The 19063-nt window shown below is 34.6% G+C and overlaps 1 protein-coding gene across 2 annotated transcripts in view; it reads left to right on the top strand.

Annotated features, from left to right (window-relative positions):
* The window catches only part of LOC127523254 (disintegrin and metalloproteinase domain-containing protein 12), a 107597-nt gene that overhangs the window by 51515 nt on the left and 37019 nt on the right, over window positions 1-19063 (top strand). Inside the window, exons 5-10 of one of the 2 annotated variants that reach the window (XM_051913765.1) lie at window positions 7837-7913; window positions 10571-10757; window positions 13146-13211; window positions 15835-15906; window positions 16207-16376; window positions 16657-16741. In XM_051913765.1, coding sequence (XP_051769725.1) covers window positions 7837-7913; window positions 10571-10757; window positions 13146-13211; window positions 15835-15906; window positions 16207-16376; window positions 16657-16741 — 657 coding nt within the window. Of the gene's footprint in view, window positions 1-7121; window positions 7914-10570; window positions 10758-13145; window positions 13212-15834; window positions 15907-16206; window positions 16377-16656; window positions 16742-19063 lie in introns of both variants that reach the window. The other variant, XM_051913766.1, reaches the window with a different exon arrangement.

The raw sequence follows: 19063 nt of genomic DNA on the forward strand, positions 1-19063 counted from the left end.
TTCACAAACCATTGTGACTTTTTCAGCTTATTCTGTAGATTTTCTCAACAGTGTGAGGCAATATGCGTCCTGCTTTGTTTTGATGGGAAACAAGAGTTGCAGGTCACCCAGAAACAGCAGCACTTCTCGACCTGAATGTCGTCAGGAGGGAGCAGTGCTGAATTTGGTCTTCACAAACTGATTTGGGATGAACAGAACAAAACAAGACAAATGCTCTGTCAGCCTGAGTGCAGAGATTGATGTTTCTCACACATAAACTCACATTGTCTCTCTCTGTCTCTCTCTCTGTCTCTCTGTCTCTCTCTCTCTCTCTCTCACACTCACACTCACACACACACACACACACACACACACACACACACACACACACACACACACACACACACACACACACACACACACACACACACACACACACATGGACTCTGACAAATTCAAGTTTTATTGTCTAGGTTTTGGGAGTTTGTTCAGAAGACAGTTACATTGCTTATAAAAACCTTTAATGCAATACAAATCAATTTGGATAGAAAATGTTTGCCAATTGCTTAATTAAATATTTATTTGTTTGTTTGCATTTTTTCAATCAAATTTGATTTGTATTGCATTGAAGGTATACATTTTATTTATTTTACATTATTAATTTTATTTATTGATTGGCAGACATTTTTATCATGATTATTGGCATACATGGTTATATAAAAGCCTCCATGGTGCGCACTAACAACATCTAGGTCATGGGTTGGGTTCCCAGAGAATGCATGAACTGATAAAATACATACCTAATCAGGGCTTGACATTAACACTCGCCAACCCACCAAATGCGGGTGGATTTCTGCATTGGCGTGTAACGCAGTCATTCCTACTAGCCACTTTGGTAGGTTGAATTTTATATAATATACATTTTTCAATTGTAGTCTTTTAAAAAGGCATCTGAAATAATAAACAAAGTGCAATGAAGTGTTGTCAAAAATTTAGATTTTTCGATACGGAAATATCTGCAACGCTTCCAATACTCATTTTGTGTAGAATAGACACACAATACCAGCTGCGCTTTCTTTCTCTCTCTCATCTCTCCGACAGTGAGTTGACACACAAACCCTCCTCCTCTCACTCACTCATTTCATTTGCTCTGAATGAATATTGTTGGTGTTATAGAGCTTGAATTTCGGCGTGGGATTGCGCATATTTTGTGTGTACAGTCAAATACACACAAAATAATGTCAAAATGCCGGTCTTGGCGAGTATTCACGTAAACACAGTCAGTTATGTTTTAAGTGAATGTAAACAGTTGAGAAAGAAAACGCATGTGTAACAGTATAATGGATCCATGCGTCAGGTCTTAAAGTGACAGCAGCCTAATATACCTGCTGTCAAATTATGAGATGGTATTAAAAATATCTATATGGCACTTTTTACCCGTGGTATCAACGTCAAAATTGTGGCCAGTGAAAATGCTGAGTGGCGAGTAACTTTGGAAAACCACTAGTCAGAGTGGCTGGTGAGCAAAAAAGTAAATGTCAAGCCGTGTACCTAATATATATTATTATTTTTATTATTTTTTGTCAAGCTATGATGTTGCTCCAAAACCATAAAACTAAACTTGCCATCCTGTGCCTAATAAAGTCCTCTTAATAACAATTTCTACCACATCTTGACTGGTTCTGGGATGCGTCCAGCTCGGCATTTTCACATTGTTATGTTTCATCATTTTTAATGTAATGCGTAAATAACGTGCATATATCACATAAACTGTGTGTGACTCATTTCTACCATTGCACAATATTTCATACACGCCCGGCCCTAAAACAACATTTAACAGCGCTGATCGAATTCTACTGTAATTGACTTATTTGCTGTGTCCAAACATTTGTGCACCAGGCAACAGAACGGCATGTTTTGTACTGTAAACGGGATGAATTGTGCTGATCTGATGGGATCCAGGGCCGCTGGGGCAGATGGAGTGTATTCACTCAGGGTGTAGGGAGTTATGGGCTCATGTTCTGTTCCAGAAAGACTTCAGGAGTGTGTCAGTGTGTGTCTGTTCTCCCAGACCTCCTCTGCCTTTCATTAAGTCTGTTTTATGGTTGTATGTGCAGTGCCATTATTTCATCCTTAAGCAGAACTCCTCTGAGGCGCATTTGGACTCGCTCATGGACTCCTGTAGCTCCAGTCGGACGCTGGCAAACACCCGAGCGGGACTTAAATCGCAGATATATTACGTGATTAAGAACGACTCAGAACAGGAGTGTCAAACTCATTTTAGGTCGTAAGATGAGCTTTTATTTGCTAAACACTGAAAGTGCATGTGCAATACATGTTCTTCTGGAGTTTGTGAAATCCAAAGTCAACTTTAAATTACAAATAGCTTACATAAAGAAATGGCAAATGGTAATATTCATCAAAACAATATTGACAAAAAAATAGAAATTTCTCTCCTTAAGAAAGTTAAGAATGATAAACTGATAATGATTGTTGTTATTGGTATTAATAATAATACAAATAATAATATTTATTCTTTATTTAGAATTATATTGAATAATATATAGGTGGTGGACAAAAATTAAAAATAAAAATGGCAAAAATGAAGACTTTTAGAAACGGGTGGAGTTGAATGGAGGTTTAGTATGATCTCATTCATCATGTCTCAGCTGTGGCCCTCAGTATGAAGTGACCAAGTGATTAACACTGGACCTGAGACTGACCGCACACCATCTGTTACCCTTTACCTCATTGACATCGACATGACAAACTATATATACATATATTCAGAATAGAGTGCTTTCTGTGCCAGCTTCTACCAAAGGTAGAATGTATGCAATTGATTATATTTATCATTTAGAAAATAAATCATTTACAGTTCCTTAGTTAAAGTTGCTGTAAATGAATTTTTTAGAGAAACACGCATAAAATGTTGCCTGTGGCAGATAGTATTACTATCTACCATGTTAAATTCCATTTCACAGAATTACGCATATTTCCCCTAAATATCAGAAAATGCTAAAAGATTGTTGATAATAAAGCTGCAGACTTGGTCTGGGTTTGATTATAGCATATTATGAAATATGCTATATATAGCATTTGCATTTGAAAACATATTTTGGTGAGTTCTTAAAGGGGCTATATGTTAGGATGTTCATATATTAAAGGTGCAATGTGTAAATTTTAGGAGGATCTATTGACAGAAATGCAATATAATATACATAACTATGATTTCAGTGGTGTATAAAGACCTTACATAATGAACCGTTATGTTTTTATTACCTTAGAATGAGCCATTTCTATCTTATACCGCAGGTCCCCTTATATGTTTAGTCACCATTTTGCGCCGTTTCTACAGCAGCCCTAAATGGACAAACTGCTCTACAGAGTGTGTTTACTTGGTTGGCTACTCTCTGCTCCCATGACATCTTTGTCCTGTGTTGGCCACCGTAGCTTCTCTATATTGCAGTTCGCAGCCTCATTGCTAGATGCCGCTAATATTTACACACTGCACCTTTTATTCAAATTTTCTATTGCCAATGTGTGAGCTTGAAATGAAACTTAAAAAGACGGGACCATCCTCGACTTCCTAGGCTGTCTATGAAAGACTAGACTGATATTTTATGTGAAGGACTCTGGACGTTTTTGCCAGGAAAATCCAAAGGATGTGACAGTTACGTGCGTTCCCGCGAACCTCTCTTCTGTTTTATGACACATGAAATAAATTCTTATACAATGTTCAGGATAATGCCGAAAGAGCCATTCTGTACTGTAAGGTCAATGTATCATGCAAAGAACAGGGATTAATTCAAATTATAGTCTCACATAGCCAGATCTATATAGTCTATAGTCTCAAATATACTCTATAATCAAACTATCATAACAATATATTTTAATTACCTCATCTGTCAACATGATGCCGGTGAATTGCAGAGCTTGAGCAAACATATATCAGATGCTTTCTTAACTGTTGTTTTCTCACCGCTGATATTGTTGTCGTGTGTTTATTGAGAGAAAAGCGTGCAGTGCATGTTTACATATTCATATAGACGTTGTCCTCAGCAGTGTGGGCAGCATCAGGATGTTCGTTAAAAGTGTATCGCTGCAAAGGTATTTCCAACTTTTTTACTTCTAAGCGAAGTTGAATGAAAAATAACTTTGCCGTGAGTATATCAGGGCACTGAATCATGTTCAGTCTCTTGTATGTTATGTGTATGCAGCACAAACAATATATATATATATATATATATATATATATTATGCATAGCATATTGTGAAAGCATTTGCATTGAGAAAAACTGTATTGACTTTGTATGTATATTTACATGTATTCATTTCGTAGACAGACACTTTTATCCAAAATGTATACGTATACCAAATGGATATCAGGATTATTTATTTAAATCCACACTGTGTTCAACATTCATATTTTCATTCAGTATACTTAGAGTTCTGATCTTCATGCAGCTGGCAGGTCTGTGGCTCTGTGTGTTTTATTTTTTAATGGAAGTGGAATGTCTTTTTTGCCTGACGGCTCTCAGGAAACAATGCTCTGATAGACACCGTAGCTCAGGGCAGTGTGTGCTGTGATGGATTCCCTCATGTTACTTTGACTGAGACTCAAAGATATATTGAGGACTGTAGTTTACACCAGGTCATGCTGTTAAAATAACCACAATGTCACTGGTGTACTAGGATGAATATGAAATTATAAAAGCATTATAAAACAGACAGTTGTCGCTCTAAAATCTGATTGTATGAGCATATTAAAGTGCAGAAGCTGTATATTAATGGCAGGTTGATATTTTGATTGACCATAAAACTAACCTAAATTGAGCTATTTGCTGAGCAATAGTATATATATATTTTAATTACCATTATCACTGTATTACACCGTGTCCTAACCAGACGCGATGCCATGAGGTTCCAGAGACAAACCATTTTTCTGTCCACACCAGACGCGACGCGACTATGAAACGCGATAAAGTCAATCAAAGATCACAACCAATCAGAAGAGCGCGTGGGCGGGCTCTCTCGACAAGCTCCCGGCACTCGCAACAAAATAGATAAGTAAAATTCATGAATATTACACAATTTTAACATTGTTAAAAATACATACTGAGTTACTGAAACAACCTTTGTCATAGAATACACTTGTCTGTTCACAGTGAGTTGACAGTTTGAACATTCTTGTTTCCTTTTATTTATTTTGAAGATCTGAGGTGAATTGTCCATTGTTGCTTTCAGTACCGCTATAAAAGACACACAAAAAGATATTCAAACTCACATTAGATGCTTTTAACATTAAATAAAGCACATAAACATTATTATCGTTGCCATACTTTGTGTTGTTTTTCTAGCCGCGACGTCGCAGAAAATAACCGTTTCTAGAATCGTCGTGTGTCGCCGTCGCGGCTGGTTAGAACAAAAACTCTGATTAATGGAAAGGATACCTTTCATCGCGTGCTAAGTGTATAGAACCCAATAGGCGACACTCTGATACATTTTGGGCAACAGCCACTAGAAGGCGCTCCGGTATCGCGGCCGCCATTATGGGGTGAAAATACTAACTGGACCATAGAATCCTTCACATTTTACGCACCCAAAATCGGCGAATTTCACTGCCAAATCAGAAGCGCAAAAGAACATTTTTCAAATGAAATCATCAATAAATTTTATGGCACCTACAGTAAATGTTGTATTGTCTTATATATGTTTTATTTTACCAGTTGTGGAATCCAACCATTCAACCATCTGAGGTAACGTAGTTAGCCTACTTTGAGTATTTCCATTTTATGCAACTTTACACATTTATTAATAGTAAATTAATAATTAATACATTTAAGATCATCATGTTTGCAGCGAACAATATATTTCAGACCTAGTGGAGTAATAGTAGCCTAGCTAATAATAGTATTACTCCACTAGGTCTGAATTGAAATAGACTATATTGTACGTTTTAATGGATCATGCTACAAACATAATGATCTTATAATACATGATGCTGTGTAATACTGTGTCCGTTATCGCATAATTCCCACTTTTGAACACTTTTGCTTTAATGGACATTAGACAAAACTGCAAAATCAAGCTGTTATATTCATATATTTATTGTCCAATTTTTCTGATCCATGTCCTTAATTTATTTTCATATGTTGGTAATAATTCAGTGTTTATAATGCTAATACTAGATCTTTTAAAGAATTTTAACCCAAACTGACTGGGTTTCTGGAGAGCAAAGGTTTTGTGAAAGAAGTGGAAGGCTTACACAAAGTCTGTGAAATTGAAAAAACCTGTTAAAAGGATTTGATGATCACTAGTGATCGTACTTTATTCTGTGTTGTCATCATTCAGGTTGGATTTCAGATTTAATCGCAGCGTCGTCGCGTTGCTGCTGGTTAGGACATGGTGTTAGTATGAGAAAGCATGCTAATGCACTAGGTTAAATGGTGGAGCTGATTTGTGATTATTTTTATTATGACTAATCTAATTTTTATTGAATATTTTTTCTTATATCATATTTCTTATGCTTCGCAGTTTAATAAAATCTTTGCATCATGCCCAACAATACCCTCTCAGGCTTTCACCGTGGTGAAATCACTGTAACTGCTTTATTTGATTTATTTTTACACTGTGGTTACTGAATAAAGAAAACACGTTTCAACAGAAAAGGGCTAAAAATGGAAATATCTTAAAAAAAAAAAAGGGAAGAGTAAAAACATTGAGCCACCACTAAAAGCAGGACGGTATTTCTTTCTGAGGTCTGTAGACAGGAGCTTTCAGAGGGATGAAGCTCTGGAAATCTCTGCCAGCTTCATTCCCAATCCAAACCAGACAAGTGCTGTTCATTTCCTCAGACAAAACTACTTTGTCCTGAAGTGCCTCTCATTGCATACATGAACGTGAACGCTTTAGGGATGAAAGTCGCATTCAAATGGAGTGAATCCCTGAAATGAACATGCGGTGTGTGGCGCGTGTCCCTGCGCTCTGGTTTAACCCTTACATACTGTCAAGAGTTATAAGTCAATAGTTTTAACATGCTTTCTGATTTGATTATGTCATTCGCAGTGCTTCATTTGATTGCAGTTCATTCCATCATAAAAGAATGAAAGTAATCAGTCATTTGTGTTGTTTTTCTTCAGGTTTTCAACTTTTTTTTTCTTCTTCTTGAAATCATCTCAGAGCTGATTGGTTTGGTTCATGGCTTTTTTGTCTTTACCTTTTGAGAAAAACACCTCCAGAAACAAGGCAGCTGAAAAAGTTGGTCATCTAACACACATATAACAGGGCATGTTGTGATAAAAGTATAAAGCCTACTGTATCATATTTGAGATGCAAATTTCTAAGCCCTTCTGTCGTCTGATTGATAGTTTATACTTTTTTTGAAAGTAAAAGGCATTTTAGTATAAATGTACACACTTCCACCCTCAGGTCGTAGTTCACATGTCTTTTTGCTGTGAAATTTTTACTGATTTTTAATAAGTAAATGTAAGTATTGTTAGTTATATTTCCAGATGAAGGTTTACCTGATTATCCATACATCATTCTTAGAAAAATCACATTCAACTGTGAGTATCATATGTGGTACATAGGTTTTGATGAACATTTATTTGTTCATCTCTCAGTCATCATTGTATTGCATTGCATATGTTTTGCCCAACACAATAAAAACTGCGTATTTTCGCTCACTTTGAAACGATGATGAAACTAAAAACATTCCTTTTTAAACTACTGTGTTGGCCAGCAGTAATTATATTTAATTTTTTGTATTAAATTACATATAAAATGGCAAGAAGAAAGATTGTTGATTAAAAAAAAAAAATGTGCTGATGTAACTTCCTGTCTTTTGTTTCCCAGATTCACTGCTATTATCATGGCGAGGTGGAGGGACACCTGGGGTCAGAGGTCAGCCTCAGCACCTGTACAGGACTCAGGTGAGTTAGTGGTCACACCTTCCCTATATGGGACAATTTGTCCAATAACGTGAACTTCCAGCCTTTCCATGATGCATTGAGCTTAGGGACTGAAGTCACATCATGAACAGCTTAAGGAAAGGGCATTTTAATAACGACATGTGAAGTCGTTATTAAAACGTGATGTTTTAATTATGAAAAGCACTCTAGTGGACGCTTAGGTTTTCCTTCATTACCCGAGAAGGAACATTCAGAAAGTTTCAAATGTGAAAACTGGGTGTGATGTTGCACGGGAACATTGTTAGTCACACAATACAGATTGTTTCAAAGCAGCTTCACAGTAAAAAACAAGACCAAAACAGTATTAATGCTACAAAGTTCTTTAATTATGAAACAAATACAATTTCAGCTGTAAAGCAGCTCTAAAAAGACAAATGTGTAATTATTTAGATCAATTTTGTTCAATGCTGATTCAATTTAGTTCAATAACTGTGGAAGCTTGTTTCCGCCAAGTAATAAAACAATTTAAAAAATAATCGTGAATTTTTGTCTTACAATTCTGACTTTTTTTCTCACAATAGCAGGTTTATATCTCACAATTATGACTTTTTCTTGCAATTGTGAGTTTATATCTCGCAATTCTGCCTTTTTTTTTTCTCACAATTGCAATTTTATATCTCGTAATTAAGACTTTTTTTATCGCAATTGTGAGTTTATATCTCACAATTCTGCCTTTTTTTTCTCACAATTGCAAGTTTATATCTTACAATCCTGACTTTTTTCTCGCAATTGCAATTTTATATTTTGCAATTCTGACTTTTTTCTCTCAATTGCGAGTTTATATCTCACAATTGCAATGTTTATATCTCGCAATTCTGACTTTTTTCTCACAATTGCAAGTTTATATCACACAATTCTGCCTTTTTTTCTCACAATTGCAAGTTTATATCTCACAATTCTGACTTTTTTCTCTCAATTGTGAGTTTATAACACGCAATTGCAACTTTATATCACGCAGTTCTGAGAAAAAAAGTCTGAAATGCAAGATGTAAACTCACAATTAAGAGAAAAAAAAATCAGAATTGTGAGATGTAGAGAAAAAAATCAGAATTGTGCGTTTACACAATAGTGCAGAATTGTGGTCCGTGTCATGTCAAGTCACCTTTATTTCTATAGCGCTTTGTACAGTACAGATTGTTCAAAGCAGTTTTACATTGATCAGGAAACTAAAAGTAAACATGAAAATAACAATCAATGATGCAAACTTCAAATATAAGACAAATTCAAACTCTGCTGTAAAGCATTTTTTTAGTTCATTGTCGATTCAGTTCAATAACTGTGTAAAGTTCAGCAATTCTGAAATAAGTTCAATTCAGTAGACAATAGTGACGTTATTTAGCTCAAGTCAGTTCAGTGTTGATTCAATATCTGTGTCGATGTTGCAGAGTACATCAATTATGAAACTAATCTGATTCAGCTATAAAGGAGGAAAGTGGTAAGTCCTATAATAGTTTCTGTCAGAGCATCACCATAATAACTTTATATTTAGCTGATCATGTGCCACAAGAGATGCATAAAGCTGATTTTCACACTTCAACCTAGGGAGAATGAGAGCAGCCTGGACATGCAGGATTTATGACGGTGATAAAGCATCATATCTCCGTCCCCAGAGTCACACCGCTTATTGTTCAGCTCTTTATTTCACCTTGACTCGCTCTTTGTGCCGCAGTAACCTGTCTCTCTCTGCCTGGCAGACAGACACATGCGCAGGTCTCCTCCGACAGAAACTATGTCGCTCGGCACTCAGGCCAAAACAAATTGCTGCTGATTTTTTTGGCAGTGTCCGGCTGAGTGGGGTTTCCACAGGGATCTCATGCAGTGGAGAATGTAGTTTTGAAACTCCTGGAAAAGCCCAAAGCACTGGCTGTTTCCCAGCAGAGGAGAATATCACTTAAATTACATACAAGAGTTTTTCTCACATTTATTCACAATTTTGTGTTAATATTGTAAAAGCTTCTTCCGTCTCGCTCCTTTTCTCTGTCTTTCTGTATGTAGTTCTGAATAATCATAACATATTAGTGCATCTCAGCATTTGAAAGCACATTTTTGGTAAGACTAGGGAAAAGTGCTTTTCAAATAAATGCAAATATTTTGCATGGTCTCTGAATTAATATGAGGTCATTAAAACTGCAAGCACAGTAATTATAATAGAATTTGATAGAAGTAGTTCCACATGAATGTCACAAATTTAATTCATAGCAGGAGGTAAAATTGTCCTGCTTTCTAACTTAAAAGCTTGAAAATATTGTGTTTACTTCATCCCCAAGACATGCTGATTTAGTGGGATTTTATAATTTGTGAGAAAATATTATTTTTGGGGCAATATGTACATAGTGTAGACAATAAATCAGACCAGAAATAGATAAATTCAATATATTTAAATATTACTTATCTCTATTTTGACATATATTTCTGTATTTCACTGTTCATGGTGAGACAGGATGTAATATAGAACATTATATATTACATTAAAGTAACATGTCAAGTTGCTCATTTTCCAAGTAAACTAAGACATGCATTCTGTATTTTATTGTTATTTTTTGTTATGTTTACATGATGCATGTAATATGAACAAATTCAGATGTTAACTGAATGGTGTTTATCGTCTCGTTCTACAGGGGACTGATTTCACTTGAACATGAAGTATATGTACTGGAGCCCATGCAGGAGGGAAACACACATCGTCTTTACAGAGGAGAACATCTTAAATTCACCCAGGGAACCTGCGGACACGGTCACAATATTTCATACCCCACAGAGATGGCGAACACTACAGGAGACGTCTTCAGCTCTCACAGCAGTAGGGTAAGTTAAACAAAACCACAAACCCGCAAACATTACAGCTTTCAGATTATTTTTTTTACGTGTATAAACATATGCAATGTGATTAGCTTCTCTAATGTGACATATTTTTTAATAATGTTGAATATTTAGACGTAAACAATATAGGGTAGTTGTGTTTTTATCCATCATGAATAAAAGAAATAAATACAAAGAAATAAGAAATAAATATAAAGTTTAAATATATAGTATAATAAAGTTTACTGCACACTTGATGACTTCTTATCTTGCACTATCAAGCCCATATTTTATTTTTTATTTATATTTTTACATTTATGTTACACACTGGAGAGTCATTTTTGTGATGTACGATTCAGAAACAGGCTTTATTCTCTCTTGAAAAGGATTTAACCTGATGTTGCTACTCATTGAATTAAACTCCTGCGTTTCTTCAGCTCAGCAGATGTCATGGCGCAGAGATATCGTCTCTGTGTGGAAGTCAAGTGTTTTCATTCAATTAAACGCTTATCAGCTTTTCTTTTTAAATCCGCGGCACAGGTGAAACAGCCTGTTAGGCGTTACGACCCTAATTCTTCTCAACATGAAGCCTGACACAGATGAGTCCAGCCTTTTATTTCCATTAAAGGAAAACCAGTCACTGGAAACAATAAGAGACAGTTTCCATTGAGAGTGAGAGGAGTGATGCTGATGAAGACAAGGGTCACCTTCATGAAAGTCTGTCCTGACTGGATACTGTCTTATTAATACTCTTAATATATACTGTAAATATTTATTTAAAAATAGCCAAAAGCCCAGTCAAACAAAATAGAGCATACGTTCACTTCACAGCTTGGGGATTTACTAGTTTTCATGAATCACAACACACTCCTTTTTACACTCCAGTGGTGGAATGAAAATTAGCGGTTATATTTGAGTTATGAGAACTTTACTAGATAAAAATTATACAACCACTAGTATATATAGCATTTATATGCAGAATTAATTGGGGCTTGTAATATTTAATAGATCTTTGTAAAGCAAGCAGTTGCCTCGTACATGTATTATGAGAAAGCCATTGTTGAAAACCTATAAACAAAAGCTGAGAATTACTTGAAAGACTTTTCCCCTCAGCTGTAGTACTCAAACTTTTAAGATGCTTAGTGCGCACTTGATGACTCATATTGTATATTTATATTTTATAACACAGTACATATTTATTTTATTTAATTTTACTTTATTTTACTTGATTTTATTGTATTTTATAAAATATTTTCTAAAATGTTTTGTTTTTGTATGTTAGTTTTTTCTAAAATATTTTAAATTTATTGTTATTTCATTTCCTATACTGTATATATGTATAATTTATATATAATTATTATATATTATATAATTTATTACATATATAGAAATAAAAGTAATGTGTGTGTATATATATATATATATATATATATATATATAGTGTGTGTGTGTGTGCGTACGTGTGCGTGCGTTTATATAAATATACTGTGTATGTATGTGTATGTATAAAACATTTATTTTATTTTATATTTTATTTTATTTTACTTATGTTTTTATTGTTTTTATGTGTTAGTGTTTTCTAAAATATTTTTAATTTATTTTTTATTTCACTTGCTATATATATAATTATTATAAATTATTTATATATTTATATATATTTGTATAGATTACTATTTTCATTTCTATATATATATATATATATAGAAATGAATATAGTAATATATATATAATTGTGTGTGTGTGTGTGTGTGTGTATATATATATATATACACATACACATACACATACACACACACACACACACACACACACACACACACACACACAAACAAAAAACTCAACAAAGACAGTTTTCATTTGTATATATTATAATAATTATAAATATTATAATATTTATAATATTTACTTCTACTATATTGTTCCCGTGCTTCCATTTGTGTTTTTTCAGACTTTAATGTTATTCTAAAAAGTGGGAAATCATGATAACAGCAAATGCGTAGGTGGGAATTGATTCTGCATTTGAAAACAGGCATTTATAATATCTATAAAAGACAAGTAGGTCTTTCACACGAGTAAATAAGATGGCCAGGCAATCCGAAGGCTGTTACAGTGAACGCTCTCCTGGAACGCACATCGCTGTGGATCAAATGAGGGCAATGCTGAACACAGAAGAGGATGTTCAATCACACACTGATCTGTTAATAGAGGCCACATTTGGAAGAGAGGTGAAGACGTCACCTCCGTGCCTTAAAGGCCATATAGACTCTTAGCAAAATGGGCCTTGGGAGATTTTATAAAAGGTTCTTGAGTGAAACCTCTATTAACTGTGTCCTTCAGAGGAGGAGGGTGAAGCAAGTTCTCTCTTAATCATATTCTGTCTTTCTTTCCCTGCAGCATAAAAGAGACGCCCAGAGCAGCACCAAACATGTGGAGCTGATCATCGTCGCAGACAACCGCGAGGTAATGAAGAGATGCTTTTGACCTCGCACACATCTGCGACCTTCAATCATCTAAATCAGCGCTTCTAAACCAGTTGGTCGTGACCCAAAAATGAAATTCATTTCTGTTCTAAGTGGGTCAGAGACATCAATGATGCTCAGTGCAAATGATAGCTAACCATATAATAGTGCATGTATATATGTTAATCAACAAGTATTTTGCCAAAAAATCAGATGTCAACAGGTTGTGACATGCCCTCATCCTCAAAAAACAGAACAAAACTACATGTGTTTAAAAGAAAATATGATCCAGACTACATAAAATACTGATTCACATGCAACAAAGATGAACCATTTTTATAAGATGAATTATTGGCTGCCAAGAGCATGAAACCAGCCATTTACAAGAAGCATTTAGAAACCAAACACTCAGACTAAGAAAATCCTGCTGGGAATCTGGACATGTCACAACAAATAATCAAAATGGAATTCATGGTCTAATTCATAAATCACATAGGATAATTTAAATAACATTGCACTATTGTGTTTGGGACACCACTTGATGTCCAATTGAAATGTCATTTTAGTATTATGTAGTTTTATTCATATTTTAAATCAGCGTTTTTATTATATTTTTGTATCTTTCATTTTAGTACATTTTTAAATGTGCTTTTGTCATGTTTTTTTTATTTTTTATTTTTTTTACAAAATAATTCCAAATAATTTTAATTTTTTTTTTTTTATTTAAATTTTAGTACTTCAACTTCAACTTATTTCAGTAAGTTGCAAAGGCAACATGTCTGCTTATTTTCATTTAGTTTAAGTTTTTCATCTAATGTTTATTTTATTTTATGTCAGCTTTATTTTTATTAACAAAAAATGTTTTTTAACAGTTATATTTTTAGTGTTACACTCTAAAAGCACTGGGTTAAAAACAACCCAATTTGGGTTGGGTAAATATAGGACAGAACACATGTTGGGTTAATTTTGCCCAGTAAATTGGGTTGTTTAACCCAGCATAATGGGTTGATTCATTTTTACTATAATACTAGCTTATTTTATTTTATTTTTTTAGTTCATACATGTTTACGGATAACCTTAGATCCTCTCAACTTTTTTAAAAAACTCCACCCAACCACTGGTTTGCATGATAATTCCTTTATTTTCGATTATATCCTACAGTATAGCATATTTTATATAGTTTTTAAATACATTGCCTACATTTAAGCTCGTTTAACAAATATTAGAAGTAAAAAATAAACATTTAGAAGTAATTCAAGTGTAATTGACCAGTCTCTGTTTTCCCGTTTCCAGCACAATGGCGCTGGATCTCGTGCCGGAGCTTGTATCATGTTCAGTGGGGGAACTGATAACTTCAGACCGCCGCCCTGCGTTTCACTCATAGCCAAAATATGCTGTGACTGACTCCATAACCTGTCTATAAACAATCAGTGTACAATTCTGAGAACATATTTTATCATTCTAAGTATTTATATTCTGTATCTTTTTTAATAAAATCATAAAATTTTATGCAAGCATCAGGAGTTTCCATCACGCGAAAAGACCGACGTGACATTCGTTTAGGTGACTCACATCGCAGCCCTGTAAGTTGCTTTGCATAAAATTAAACGATATACAGCACAATAACAAATTTATAGATAAAATAAAATACACACAAACCTGTATTTTATCGAGGACATGCATCAGTTTGATGGAGCTGCACTGCTCTCTCCTGAAGAGGTCGCAAAAAGCCTGAGATAAATAACTCAACCCCTGGGTTGTTATGTCTGACCCAGGATATGGGTAAAACAAAAACTACCCAAACGCTGGGTTATTACGTCTGACCCAGGATCTGGGTAAATCAAAAACTACCCTAACACTGGAAAAATAACCCCAAAAAATGGAGTTGTAGAATAACTACACTCTAAAAAATCTTGGGTTATTTTGAGTTTTAGAGTGTCCTGAAGCAAAACCAGCTGAACTACATCATTAGAGCTCCATACATCCTGACCTCTATGTAAAAAGCCCCTTCGACCCCTTCGAGTTCAGGGAGTCAGGGAGGTGAGAGGTCAAAGGTTAAAGCAGATTAGAGGGTCGTTGTTTGTTTGCACAGGAAGTGAGGACGCCCAGCTGTGATCACTTGACCTCTTTACAGTTTGACAGTGTTTTTAATGTGCTTTGTTGGCAAAATAGTTTCTTTCTATAATTGAGGGGCCTTTCAAACATCTTGTCCTGTGATAAGAACAAAACCTGATCATTCAGTTTGTTGAACAATCTTTATTTTCTCCAGATGTACCTGTTGAAATCAGGAAGATGTTAAAGAAAGAGTTGCATTTCTTATTGTCTTGAAAATTTTACAGCAATCAAAGCTTCCTTCCTGATTATTGTAGCTCGACCCACATCACCCAGAGGCAGCAATCACGGGTGACATGTTTCCAATCTGCGCTTTTATTTTGTAAAGCCGTTTTACATCCACCGACTGACATTCTGGACACTTCAAACACTTCTGGTCATGTTTGGCTCAACATCTGTGTGCCGCTGCCCGTGGAAAATGGATTACCTCATGTGACATTTACCATAGTTGGCCAATGAATGACACATCTGGCTGCAGTTTAAAGACTTTCTTGTCTTCCTTTGCATTTCAGTATCAGAAACAGGGGAAAGACGTGGAGAAAGTGAAACAGAGGCTTGCTGAAATAGCCAACTATGTGGACAAGGTAAACTTGGACATTAATAATTAATTTATTAATAAATTAATAATTAATACCACCAAATAAGAGATAATTTTCTATATATATATATTATGTATTGCTAGATTTATTTGAAATAAATGGTACTTGATTTGATTTTTTTTTTGCATTATATTAAAAAATATATATACAGTATACACACACAAGTGTTCATATTTGTGCAACATGTGTATCTATAGCCAGATTTTGTTGGGTTTTAGTCCCTTGAAGCATCTTTGCTGTTCTGCTTTTACCTGATTAGCTAATGCTAGTGCTACCGTGTTTCAGTTTTACAGATCGCTGAATATCCGCGTGGCTCTGGTGGGGCTGGAGGTGTGGAGTGACGGAGACAAATGCTCCATCACACAGGATCCGTTCACATCGCTCCACGAGTTCCTGGACTGGAGAAAACTCAAGCTGCTCCCGCAGAGACCCCACGATAACGCTCAGTTGATCAGGTGACCACGAGCGTTTGACTGCTAAACGCATTTACTGCTGAGGGCCGGCAGGTGGAAAATACACTATGCGGTTTACCACAAGAACCAATTCACTTTTGCTTCCAGGAAATTCTCATTTTGAATTGTTTCGCCATTTCTTATTTTGAAACATTGAAAAATGCATGAGGTTTTATTCACATATTTGTATTTAAAACACTTCATTTCTATTGAAACTTTACCCAGGCTGATTTGATACCGTAGACGAACATCTGTCTCATGACTTCCTGTTTTCCCTCCTCAGTGGGGTTTACTTTCAGGGGACCACCATCGGCATGGCTCCCATTATGAGCATGTGCACTGCGGAACAGTCAGGAGGCATTGTCATGGTGAGTGACACCTGTCAATCATTCCTGATGAATGATCATATAGATGAGGTTCATCAATATTTTTGAGCATTTAAAATGTTGTCATTTAATTAATAGTAGTTAGCTTCATTAATTTTTTGGCTTTTTAACAATATATTAATATTTTATTTGAAACTTTTTTTTTTTTTTGTGAAATATGTGTTTTTAGCTATAAAAGGCATTTTTTTGTGAAATAAGTGTTTTTAGCTATAAAAGGCATTACTATATGTGAATTGAAAAATAAAATAAGTGCATATGAAGAGTTTGGTTCCAAAACGCGATAAACGCCATTTTTAAAAAAAATTGAGTTTCCGCCAAAATCAGTATTGTATCTGGTCAGTATTGTAAAGTCATTTATTAATTTTACTCAAAATGTGATATCCGCCGTGTTATTCTGTCATGTTTTCTCCCTTTCTTTCCAAAAAGCGACAAACGCCAGTCTCCCTTCTTTGCAGAATGCGATATATCCGCTCAACCAATCTCAGCGCACCATTCCAAGCACTGTAAACAGTAATGGCGGCGCTCTGAATACACCCGGCATCCTAGTTTTCCTTATCTACTTTGTGCTTTGTGATCAACAAAAACAGAAAAATGAATCATTTTGACGGCATTGATGAACCTGTGGTGGTTTATTTTAACCGTGCAGTGGCGCCAGATACTCTTTAATCGGTAATGACAAACGGAGACATAATTAATTTATAGCATTAACAAGATGACTTGTTGAATTCATTTTGGGAGTGACTACTGAATGTATTTTTAGTCCAATGCCTGTATGTAAGATTAGTATTGACCAAGTTCAGAGGCTGTCATATATGTGGATCAACTTACTTTGTTGTGTATTTTCAATATGAAAAATAACTTTTATATTGATTTAATGGATTCATTGGATTTTGAAAAAAAAAAAAAAAAAAAAAAACGTGTCATGGATTTATTGCATTCTGGGGAAAAAATAATCCGTTTTTATAATAAATCTTTGAAAATCAAAATCTAGATTTGAATTTTTAATGTTATTATAATCAAAGATACTCTTCTATATATATATATATATATATATATATATATATATATATATATATATATATGTGTGTGTGTGTGTGTGTGTAAATTGAAAAATAAAATGTTAAATGTTACTTAAAAATATATTATATACTTTATAAATATTTGTAATATTATTTTAAAAAGGTTTAATATGTTTTCATATATGTGTGTGTGTATATAATGTGTTAAATACTTAAAATTTAAAAAGATTATAACATTTTTTTTATAATTTTTAAAAATATTTTTAATTTGACTGACATGTCCATATATATATATATATATTCTTTATAAATAATTTTATATAATTTTGAATATATAATAATTTTTATATAATTATATGTTCATTTTGTCACATCATATGTCTGTTATATGTATTTGAGTCACATTGCAAGCATCAGGTAGTTCTCTAATCCAGAGGTGACCTGAGGTTGCTCTGGTTGCTAATGTCTAGATGATCATGTTCTTCTTTACTGTGTCAGATGAGGACACTAACTCACTCGACGTCTAGAGATGCTTCCCCGTAAATCAAACCAACACACTGATCACAGCACGCGACGATAACGTTCTACTGAGACACAAAATCAAAGCAGCTCTCTGAGATACAGACCGTCTGTGGTCAGAGGAGAGTGCTGTATGTGTTCTTGCTCAGCAAATCATTTGAAGTTACAGTCGTTAAACTGTTGACTTATTTATAGCTGCTACCTGACTAATACACCTCCAGTTTAATAGCACAGACATTCGAAAGAAAACTAATCGCTTTCGTTCTGCTTGTATAAAGTGTGTTTCTGAGTAAACTGGACCATCTCAGATTGAGGATCCCATTATGTGGAGCTTCTCCATTATGGATCATGTGTCACATTTCTACCAAAAAATATGATCTTTGTCAGACAAAAGAACAAAAGACGTGAATGTTTTCTTCATTGACTCATTCATGGGATGTGTTTTAAATCCTTTGGCCGCCTCTTGCAAGACTTGTTGCATGATAGACTTTTGTTTTTGCTGTTTTATTTCAGTGGAATTGCCACCATAAAAGCCACAATATTTCATAGAAGCATGGTATGATCTCATGACATATTGTGTTTGGTGAGGTTTTGTCCTCATTTGACCAGTTCTCACTAAACATCACAAGTGATAATAAAACGAAAGCTTCCTGAAAATGCAATTGATGGTAAATGAGATACACAGGTCAGAATTCTCCAGTCACACATCCATTAGAAATAAAATTCACAAATGATATCAAAAGAAGAGCAATGAGATTAAATGGAG

Source organism: Ctenopharyngodon idella, chromosome 12, assembly GCF_019924925.1.
Source record: "Ctenopharyngodon idella isolate HZGC_01 chromosome 12, HZGC01, whole genome shotgun sequence".
NCBI lineage: Eukaryota > Metazoa > Chordata > Actinopteri > Cypriniformes > Xenocyprididae > Ctenopharyngodon > Ctenopharyngodon idella.